Raw genomic sequence first — 12,023 nt, forward strand, 5'->3', positions numbered from 1 at the left:
AATTTTCAAGAGTCCAAAAAGCAATTCAGAATCTGCACCTCTTGCCTGGTTATTACATTATTCATTTCTTGAATTAAGCTGAGACCTGAGGGGCAGATGCAGGCAGTGTAACTCATGTAAAAAGAAAAGAAACAGAATCAGAGTGATAGCAGGGATAATACAAAGGACATCTGCAAAAAAACATGAGACATTCTTCATTGTTCCACAGGCCAAGGTAGACATAAGAAATCTCCATCAATTTCTGAACAGTTTACAGGCTCTATTTTAAAATACCAAATTCCTAGCTATTACAATTATTAGAATTAACATAAGTTAAAAAAGCCAAAAAAAACACCCCACCCTTGCCAAGCCCAACAGAAACACCCAAAGAGGCATCCCCTGTGATGACTGGATTTTGCAATTCTCTTTACTTGAAAGGGAAAGGAATGTCCACTTTGTGATAATCAGTGTCTTCTCTGAAAAGAGATAGGCAGCATATTTGAAATGAGTTATAAGGAGGCCTTTATGCAGATTGCTGAAAAGTACCTTCATTTTTTAGGAAAGCTCAACATTTCTGCAGGCATAACTCATGTAAAAAGAAAAGAAACAGAATCAGAGTGATAGCAGGGATAATACAAAGGACATCTGCAAAAAAAACATGAGACATTCTTCATTGTTCCACAGGCCAAGGTAGACATAAGAAATCTCCATCAATTTCTGAACAGTTTACAGGCTCTATTTTAAAATACCAAATTCCTAGCTATTACAATTATTAGAATTAACATAAGTAAAAAAAGCCAAAAAAACACCCCACCCTTGCCAAGCCCAACAGAAACACCCAAAGAGGCTGCAAATATGTTGCTACTCAGAACCTCAGCAGATTCTCCTAAAAGCTTGCAGAAGGCATGAAAGGCAGTGTGACAAGCATGACTGCCGACAGAGGAGCTGCTGGGACACAGCTCAGGCTGTGCAGGCACTTGGGGCCCTCTCCTGGGCACAGCAGACAGACCCTTGTTTTGCCAATTCTGAGCACAGCCACAGAAATGGGATTTTCCACACCTTACACTAATTCCTCAGATGAATCAAAGACATAGGACAGTCAAGTCCAGATGGAAGATAGGAAGCTCAGAGATTTCCCAGAGAAGTACTTGCCTGCTCAACTCCATTAACATTTCTGAGACAGCAGCGTGTTACATCACAACATTGTTTATTATGTGACTTTTTACAATACAAACAAAAATACAGAAATGCAGTATATGAATACAGCTAAATGCAAAATGGTGATGTTTTTCTCGAGGCCATATTCCCATTTCTAGTAAAATAAAGAAAGACTGCACACAGGTAGAAACAGGTTGGTAGTTAACTCCACAATTTTGCCTAGAAATGACCTATAAATGCGTTTTCCTGCTACTTACCATAAAATGTAAAAAGGGAGTTAAAGGAAAGTTTTACTCACTGGTTCCTACCATATGAAAGAAGCTATATTCTATTTAGGAGGGCCAATATATGGAAAAATATCTAAATTAAATGTTATTACAAAAAATGAAGCAGTAATGAGATCCTTCTGGCTAAAGAAGTTACTAAATGAGAATAGCATATATTTAAAGAATCCAAAACATAAAAGGGTTGTTATAAAAAGCTTAGGTGCACTGTAAGCTTACAACTTTTGTTTTTCCATGTGTCCTTTTAAACAATGGAAGTGTCAAAAATAGGGTCAACTGTGTTAAACTAAATTACATTATTGTATATGCTGCACTGAATGGAACTCTTGTATTATAATAATAGAGAAGCATTGTTTGCATCATATTATGGCAATTTATCCTCACTAAAAACCGTCTAGAGTCCTGCAGTTTTTAATATCCTGTAAACCGTCAAACCACCAGAACATGATTGTACAACAGTAAAATGTTCTCTTTTGCATTAAAATGACACCTGTTTTAAAATTAAAAAAAAAAGGAAAAGGAAAAAAGGTACTTAGAGCTGTTATTTTTTCCAAGTACACAACACCCTAGACAATTCAAGGCATCTTAATTCTCCATCAAAATTAACAAAAATTTGTCATGCTGTTAAATCCATTACTATGGATACAACTGGTGCAAAATTGGTCAAACGGATCCAACAAACACTGATGTCCAGGCTGGCATATTGGCAACTAATACATAACTGGTGGTCAAAATGATGCATTTAAAATATCTTCCCTTTCTTCTTATTCTTTTCCAAGGTTCTAAAATGACATTAAAAAAAAAAGTTTGTTAAACAATGCAGACATGTTCTGATTTATGTTTTGAAGTACTAATGTACATGTTTTAAAATCCACATTTTTTTAAAGCTTTACTGGTCACAACACAGTGTATGAAACATATGTACACAGTACTTGCACTGTGTGAGTCAAGCAACACAGTTATCACCAGACTTCCTCTTCCAAGGACTAGGGGAATTAAACACTTTCACTATCAAAGACTTAATTCCTCATCTCTCAAAAGTCCGATGCAACCCAGCTTTCAAATATAAACATAATGTTTTGATACAGGAATAGTTGTGTGGATATGGTGGTTTTGCAGATTAAAATCTGCCTTAGAAGCCAATAATCTTGCCAATATTGCTGATATAATGCTCATTTGTAAACTAGTTCAAGATTTTTCTTAGCTTTAAAGGGACACTTACATAGTGGTCAACCACCATTATAATCACAGCAACTGCCTTTTAGCAGAAAACTACAGAACTTTTACTGTGAACAGCAGGATAAGACTTCAATTTACCTGGAAGAATTCTGTTGTTCCAAAATACGTTGTTGAGCTTCCCAGTTTGCTTTCTCGTCCTCAAACTGGCGACGCTTTTCCTCTAATTCTTTGTGTTGTGCCTCCAAATTCTTTTTCATTTGCTCATGGCGTCGTTGCAGCTATAGAGAATCAGGAACAGAGACAGTAAGAGCAGAAGACAGTGACTTTTGGAGCTGTAGTAACAAACATCAACTACTTGACTAAGGCAAGAACATACAGTATTATATTTTTTCTTCCGAGAAAGTAACTCAGACTAAAAACTCTGAGGTTATAGGTACTGCCAATAACAGAAACAAAAAGGGCATTAATCCGATAGCTTCATTTTATAGTTAACAGAAAATACCCCAAATGCTGTCCAAGCTACAAACAGGATTTTATAAGCAGCTGCATGTGGCAAAGAAAAGATAATTTAAAAATACTTTGACATTTGATGCAAACATTAAGATGCAAATTGCAGAGCATTTGAGTATCACTAATGCATAAAAGAGCAGCATCTTTGACTTCGTGGCGGGGAAGACGACCCAAAACATTGATTTCATTCTATAGTATTAACTATATCACGGATCTGTTTGGGAAAACATTAATAATAAGTGGATTAATTTATTCACTAATTCAATGAATTAGTATTATTGAAGAAGTGAATTGTCTACATTCCAGAACAGTGGAAGAAGTCTTCCCTGTAAGATGATGGGAGAGACTGACAATCAAATAGGTTATTATGTGAGAAAGGAGACAGTGTCAGGAAAAGTGATTCCTTTTGTGAGGTGTAACATTTTTCTAAAATGAGGTAAATCATAGAGTGGTTTGGGCTGGAAGGGACATTAAAGACCATCTAGTTCCAGCCTTCCTGCCGGGGGCAGGGACACCTTTTGGGTTGGAAGGGACATTAAAGACCATCTAGTTCCAGCCTTCCTGCCGTGGGCAGGGACACCTTTCACTAGACCAGATTGCTTAGAGCCCAATCTAACCTGGATTTGACCACCACCAGGGTTGGGGCATCTATGATGTCCCTGGGCAACCTGTTCCAGGGCCTCACTACCCTCACAGTAAAGAATTTCTTCCTAATATCTAATCTAAACCTAGTAATTTTCAGTTTGAAGTCATTCTTCCCTTCTTCTGTGACCACATGCCCTTGTAAAAGGTCCCTCTCCATCTTTCTTGCAGGACCCCTTTAGGTACTGGAAACCTGCAATAAGGTCATCCCTAAGCCTTCTCTTTTCCAGGCTGAACAAACCCAATTCTCAGCCTTTCCTCAAAGAATAGGTGTTCCATTCCTCTAGTCATCCTGTGGACTTCCTCCAACAGGTCAATGTCCTTCCTCTGCTGAGCATGCCAGAGCTGGATGCAGCACTCCAGGTGAGATCTCACCAGAGTGGAGTGGAGGGGCACAATCACCTCCCTCGGCCTGCTGGTCATGCTTCAGGGGAATACAACTTCCTCTTTCTTTACTCTTTTACAGGACCCTGTCTTACACAAACACTTCAAAACATATTTCCTTTTATACATTTTTAAAATACTCCGTACTCAGCACTGTCTACTGCCTACTCTTCCACCTTCAGAAAAATAAAACAGAAGTTTATGAAGCCATGAATGGTGAAAATAAAACCCCAATGAATTGCATGAACATTTAAAAACTGGTATCATAGGATACACTCAGTCAAAAAGTCATGAGACAGTACACGAAAAACAGAAATATTTCTGTTTGTTTGTTGTTCTTATAAAAAGGAGAGTGTAGAGGCCAGAAGTGTAAATGGGTTGGAAAAGATTCAAGACAGAAACTGAGAAAGGATAAATCCAGTGGCTAAAAAAACCCCATAATCCAGATAAAACGTCTAGCTTTAAAATCTTCAAATTTATAACATTTATATCCTTATCCATTCAGTCCTCAAAAAAAGAAAAAAACTAGATTCATTTTTTCTTCCCTCTGATCCAATATGCCTTGGCTCCTTACAGTGCCTAGCCTGCCAAACATTTCAACTATCCTTTCAAGTTCCCTCACTCTCCCTCAAATTTGGAGCCAAATTTTCTTTAGGAACTTTTGACAGTTTCAAATTTCTCTATTAGGCTTCTAGTGAGAAGCTACTTTCTCAGAACTTAGAAAATTCATTTTACTTAAACCTCTACTTAAAACAGTCCCTTAAAAAGATAATTTTAGAGCCCCTTGAAGCTCATAAAAATACCCAGTTTCACTGTGAGGACTTTACCTGGCGTTAACAGAAATTAGGAGTTAAAAAATCCGTAACATTTGTTCAAATGACACCAGAACACTAACACCAACATATCCCTGACTCTTCCTTGGCCTTAGAAATTCTCATTTAAATGATTTCTTATCGACATCACATCCAATTCCTGAAATTTTTTTTCAAAATGTACAGCAAATTATCATTATTACATTAGCTTATATAAGCCATGAAAGCCTCAAGAACTTTTTTAAGCACACAGAAGAAAAACGGGTACAAAATAATCCAAGGAAAAGGGGGGAAAAAGGATCACGAAGTTAAGGAGTATTTTAACATACTATGATGGTGAAACTAAAAATAGAATGCACGTGAACATTAAAACTACATATTAAATTCAGGCTTATGTCATTTCAGTAATGGCTGAGAAAGAGTAACTGAGTTGCCTTTAAATATAAAATCCAGTGATGGAATCAATTATGTTGCAAAGTCTTCACAAAAAGTGCTGTCTCTACATTTGTTCAGCCTTGAGCATACTGAGGTTTAAGAAGTTTCGATTACCTCAGCTTCAGAGTCCTTCAGTTTCTGAACCTTTTCTTTGACTTTCATCTCAAACACCTGCTCCATTTCCATTTCCATCTTCTTCATTTTGGCTACATGCTCCCTCCTTTCCTCCTCCATCTGTGCCAATGGGCTCCTGCCATAAATCCAGAAGAAGCAGTTAGCTAATAAGAACTTTTTCCCTGTCTGTTACATTAGGGCATCTGTAAGGAGCAAGATCAAAAAGCTGAAGCATCACGATAACACTGCTGTAAGCACTACGAGCTTAAATTCAGTTTGCATTATTATATTAACTGTTCAGTTAAGCTTTATTCAAAAAGGCATTTCATACAATATCTTTCTCTCCCCTACAATTGATTTTAGGTTAACAGAAACTCTTGACTTTCTACCTGCAGAGGAACCTGGTCATGGGGAGAAAGGAGATCAAAGTTACAACAACAACAAAAAAATTTGCATCTTCCAAGTGATCTTCAGATGTCTTTTTCGTTCCCATTCACACAGATACAAAAATTAATGGACATAAAAAAAATAAATTAAAACTGCTGCAGCCTAAAGTCCCATTTTCTCTCTAAATCTTCACTGTTCCAAGTGAGCCCAAGAGTAAGTTAACATTACAACTGTGTTGAATGCTGCGGTCATAGTTATGAAGAGATATCAGCTTTGAAAATAAAAGTTTGGGCAACTGAACATCAGTATTTCTTCAAAGTGTTAGTTGGAAGATATGAGCTTTAGAAAGCTACTAATACATTTGCTGTATTAAATATAATAATTCTATATTTATAGCAAATATATAAAACAATAAAATAATAAAAAGATAGAATACATTCTTTTTCATTTTTCTACGCACTTGATGATAACTACTTTCCTGGATTGTACTGAATTTTTAGAGCTGTATAATGCTATCCATGTCCTGGTGATATGGGTTTTAAATAGCAAGTTTTGTATTAAATATCCAATAAAACAGGATGATTATGATCCAGTGATGATTGCTACATAGTCTTGTAAGACTCTGCTGTTCAACAAAGAGCAATCAAAACAAATCACTGGCTTCTTGTTTCAGTTTTGGCTATGTGTGGCTTAAAATGGCAGAGTTTTAACTGTCATGTTGGCAAAAACGAAGAACTGAATATATTTGGAACCATTACAATCCACCAGCAGAGGATATCTGCTGTAATGTATGCGAAAGTCACTCAGACCAGCAAATTGTAAAATAGAGGTGGCAAGCCTAAGCCCTAATAAAAATAAGATTTCTGTTTTCATTTCTTAAAAAAACCCAACAAAACAAATGAAAAAGCCCTGGATCTGATTCAAGTCATGCAGAAAAAGCATGACTTTATGGAAAAAAGTATTGACTAACTTTCAGTGATGACTGAAATGCGATTAGCAATATCTATTTTGATTTATAACTTGCTACTCATTCTTAAAGGATTGGAGGCTACATATCAAACACAGCTAAGACCTAGCTTGACTATTATTGGCAGACTTTATCCTTCCTACTTGCCCATTTTCACCAAATAACCATGAAGTGAAATTAAGCCAATGCCATTTGAACTCAAGGCCATGTACATTTTTCTCTCAAATATCAATATTTTAAAGCTGACAATTGGTGGGGGGCAAGGAGGAAGAAAATGGCATTTCTAATTAAAACAAAAATTGAATTAAACCGAATCTGAACTAATAGCTGCAAAGCTTGGACTTGTCAGTAAAATGCTGTATGATATACAGAACTGAAACTGTCAGTTCGATTTTCACTTTAGTCCTTCAAAAGGCCAACTGCTAGCATCCTTTTTCAAGGAAAAAATTAATAGTTAAACACAGGTGACATACAACAATACACAAAAATAATAAGAGAGTGAAACAAGAGGTGAGTAGCAGTACTTGTGCAAGATACCCAGCTGTGAAAATAACACTATTTTCTTGTTGTTACCTTTTAGAAGTGTAAAGTTCTCAAATGTATCTGCTCTTCAAAAATTAATCTAGGAAGTAGATTGAATATTGAGGAATCATTGCTGCCAGTTTTAACTCGAAAGGGGAGCAGCAATGTCCTTCAATTGACAATTTAACAATCTAATGGGGATGTCATGCAAGTTGGATTTGAGAAAGTGCTAAAAATCAGTCTGCACAGAAAACATGATAAACTAACAAGTGAGCATTTACAGCTGAGAGCTTTACAACATAGGCCACAACTGATTTTGTTAGTTCCTAAGTATGTGACATGGGTGAGAGCATATCACCCTGTGTATCAAGATAAATTTGTACAAGGAACTTTGAAGAAAAAAAAAAAAGGAAAGAAAAAAAGGAAAAAAAAATACCTGAAGGCAAAAAGACCCCACAAACCACTAAACAAAGATGTAGAACATTTAATTGATTTAGCAGGACGTGTGTTAAAACAGCCCTCTAAGTTATTCTGCAAAACTTAAAAATTACTCTATATATGTGCAAAGTGGAACCTCTGCGAGCCAGTACTGAGATAAAATCATGGTCAGAAAAGATTAAAGTTACTAAATGCCCAACTCAATGAAGAGTTGTAAATTTATAGATAAGGATGAAAATTCCACTAATTCTTTATAAGCATCTATATAAAGCTGATGGAGCTATAGATAGAAACTGGGGGAATTGCACAATTTATGCCCTTGTACTGATTTTTGAAATTTGATTAAACTTGTCTTGAGTCTCAGCCAAAAGGTTTCTAAAGAGGATGGGTTTTTACAGACATGTTTGTCACTAAAAGTTATTTATAAATTCCTAAAGTTTACATTAGCACAGCTTTAGAACAAAAAAAACCCAAACCAAAAGCTAGGGGGGAAAAAAACAATGCCAAGAGCGGGATAACAGGAAACTGTTTTAAATTTGAAACATTAAACAGTGAAATCCTTTTTGTGTTTATAGAATTTTTGTCTTTAAGTTTTTTGGAAAAATTTAAATGACCACTTACATGCCTTCAACTGTGTCAAATCTAAAAAACAAAAAATACAGAGGCTTAGCTTAGCATGCTTAAATAAAACCACAAAACCAAAAAGCAATAATTAAAAAAGTAAATTCATTATTAATAGATTCCTAAAGCTAATTAATTATGTGCTGCCCCAAAAGCAAATTTTTCACACTAAAAGGAAAGATTGTTAGTTAAAGCTTGTTATATTTATTTCAAATTCAGTTAGTTAATCACTACACCATGTCAATATGAACACAGGTTTGATGTGCAGATGCTTTCAGGAACAGTTTCCCTGGAGTATCTATGCTTTTAAAGCGATTTTTAAATCTTTTAGCGACACTAACAACCACTTGCTCTAAACAAGTTTTTGGAAACCAATGCCACCTCGAGGCTTATCTCTTCGTTTAAAATTTGTCAGCTAGCACAGGGCACTGCGTTAAAGCCTCAGGAATGTTCTGGTGCAGAAGCAAAGCAGTCCCACAGCCAGCAGAGGTCTCCCCGGCGGCTCAGCCGCAGTGTCACCTCCCCAGGGATGCTTCACCCCGGGTGCCTCGGCTCAGCGCGTGGCTAATGCCAGGAGGGGAAAATAGAGCTGAAAACAAGATGCTGAGATTGAGTCTCAACATACTGTCAGATGGGCTTAATAACATTAGAACCACTTCCCAGAATCCACCAAGAATTCAGGCAAAAGGAGCTAGAAGTAGTTTAGGCTTAGCAGTTGGAAGGACCTAAGCATTGTGTATTTTGTCACCCTGTGTGCATCGAACAGATCAGCAGATGGAAAGGACTCATCTTTCTGATGGACAATATGACTTTCGGTGAAAGTAAGATTTACTCTTGAACTCACTGAGATAGCAGCGTCGTACAGCAAACCAAACAGACTTCTCACATTACAGCTTAAAAATTTCAGAGCAAATGCCAATTTTTCTCACATGCCACATAGTACACGTGGGAAATTACAATTACCACACAGCTTAAAGAGACAAGTTATCCACATAGATGAAGACAACCCTTGGCATTTTATTTTATTTTTTTAATGGTTGGAATGATGTTGAAAATTTGAAGGAAATCAGACATTAAACCTAAAATACAAAAAAGCTACACAGCTATGGAAAACACATGGTTTGAATTGCTGTTAGGTCAACAAGTTCCTTAAAGAACAGCTGACTTGCACCAAATCAAAGGAGGCAGATCAGAAAGAAAATTATCAACTGGATATAAAAAAACCTGCTTGAATTCATCTGCACAGTATTATTAAAACTTGCAGCACATACTTCTATTTGTTTTCACGTTTGCATTTTTGTTCAAAGAAATATGTTAACAGCTGCATGAAAAACGAAGACCTGCTAAGATCATAAAAATACAGCTGTTTGAAAAGCACAAAAGGTCAATCCTGTCTCCAACAGTTGCCAGTAGGAGATACTTTTAGAAAAGTGCAAGAACCACTGCACATCCATCTCCTTTTATGTCTATCCTCCCAAATTTCAAAAAACCAGCAGCTCCGGAGTTTCCTGAGCCAGAGGCTGTATCTGTGTTTACCTGCATGCTTGTAACATCACCAGAGAGCATCAGAGCATGTCTCCACGCTCACACTAAGATACAGGATCTCTCTCTCAGGAAAGAGCCAGATTTCCAGAGGCTAAGTCAAATATTGCCCCATTTTGAGACACAGCCACGTCTTTCAAAAGGCAAGCAGGAAACCGTAAAATTCTTAAGACACAAACTGTTAATATCTGCTCATCCCCCTCAATTTCCAGGAGACACATGGTTAGCAGGAAAATACCTTCTATGCTGCTTTGACTATGCTAGCTTAAAAAAACCGAAAACACTTTGAAGCCAAAAAGCATGTCAAAGCTTTAAAAAAAAAAAAAATGCTGGAACTCAACATATGAATAAGATAACAACACAGGAATAGAGGAATAGCATTAGCTACTACATAATCAGTACATGCATTAAAGAATTCTATGTATTTACTTATGAAGTCACCCTATGTTTCGAGGGACAAACTCTTAGAAAATGTTCAAAATATTCCTTACAAGTTTGCGATAGGTTTTGTCATCTTTCAGATGGCTAAATCGAAGAAACTGCGATAATTTATTCTCTTGGAGATAAAAAAAAGAAAGCCTGATAGCAAAGAGCACCAGTTGTGTTTATTCATCTCTGAGCTGCAGTACTGCAGTGTTCTGAGCAATAGATCTCTCACGGAGAAAATTGTTCCAAAAGGCACATTCTCCTGGAAATACTCAGGTGGAACAGCACAGTGATCTGAGGTGGCAGGAGATGCAGAGTAAACATCCCTCAGACTGCAGAATAATTCCAGACCCTCTCAGTGTAAATTCCAGCTCAAAAGGAAGTAGCAGCAATGCTATCAGCAACTGATTGGGGCTGGGGCATGAATAAAGGTCACAAAAAGAGTTTTGAAACCTACTGGTAGATGCATTTTTGTGTAAAATAATGTTATTATGCCTGCAATATGGGAATAAAAAATACTAAAACCCCCATGTTATTACTTTTAAGAAGAATGCAGAATATCCAGTCCTTACGTGGATTAGGTAACAGACTGATTAGGTAACAGAAATCTAAGCAGGCACCAAGCAAAAAAATGGTGAAAGTGTTATCACTAAAATTCAGATTTTTCAGAATCTATGAAAAACATATTAAGGTTTTGAAAGCTGTATTAAAAAAAGTATTAAACAAAAGAAAAAAACCCCTAAACAACTCCCTTTGATATACAAAATGACAATGAAAACATTTCTCTTTTCAGTACAGCAATAGCAAGTAATAGTACAGATAAAAAACACAGTAATAGGAAGTTAGAAGCCCTGGAGGAAATGCAGAATTTTCTGTTCTGCACTATCATTACTACATTTTCACCTGACATACTATTATATGCACTCAGAAGTTTTGAGATACGAGTCAGGGATAATATGATGGCAAAAAACATGACACTGAGGAGTAACCACAGTGTTATGGAAACACATATTTGAAAACTGGTCTTTTCATGGCTTGACCTCACTGCAAACTTCACCTAAATCCAAGTACACTTCTGAAAAGTTGATATGACTGACATAACCCATTACATTTTTTGCCAGTGCTGAGGAGGGAAGTCTCGTGTAGGCCCACACTAGATGAAACTAAATCATGTCCACTTAAATCATTCCCTCACAGCCACTTTCAAAGCATTAAGATAATGCAGAATAGACACTTCTTTAGTGAAAAATGATTTTGTAGCTGCTTTATGGATGGAAATAGCTGATATTTCGACCTAATTTCAGGGGTCTTTTTCAGGAAGAACAGCTGTAATTTGGCATACCATTAGCCAAACAGAATATTACTCTAATTTGAGAAATTTGTATTTAAATATAGTACCATGAAATAAGTAAGAGTATCACTAATTATTAATGATTTAATCACTAATTACTGTTGATGCAGCTGATACATGCAGAGCAGGAAGAAGTACTTAAGAGTGTAGCTATTCTAATAGCATTATAAAATTCAGAATACAGTAGAGCCTACTTTTAAATCTTCCAACAACTTCATCAGGTTGGCAATTAACTTGCTGTCAGAGGCAATTAAAACGACATATTAGGCTTA

The 12,023-nt window shown here is 36.4% G+C and overlaps 1 protein-coding gene across 1 annotated transcript in view; it reads right to left on the reverse strand.

Moving 5' to 3' along the window:
- Positions 1-1,167: 1,167 nt before the first annotated feature.
- Positions 1,168-12,023, reverse strand: part of SEPT7 (septin 7) — a 63,863-nt gene continuing 53,007 nt past the window's right edge. Inside the window, exons 11-13 of the mRNA XM_009072607.1 lie at positions 5,498-5,633; positions 2,739-2,878; positions 1,168-2,203 (exon numbers count right to left, since the gene is read on the reverse strand). Of these exons, the coding sequence (XP_009070855.1) occupies positions 2,164-2,203; positions 2,739-2,878; positions 5,498-5,633 (316 nt within the window). The 3' untranslated portion in view covers positions 1,168-2,163. The remainder of the gene's footprint in view (positions 2,204-2,738; positions 2,879-5,497; positions 5,634-12,023) is intronic.

Source organism: Acanthisitta chloris, unplaced genomic scaffold (assembly GCF_000695815.1).
Source record: "Acanthisitta chloris isolate BGI_N310 unplaced genomic scaffold, ASM69581v1 scaffold13784, whole genome shotgun sequence".
In the NCBI taxonomy this organism is placed as follows: Eukaryota; Metazoa; Chordata; class Aves; order Passeriformes; family Acanthisittidae; genus Acanthisitta; species Acanthisitta chloris.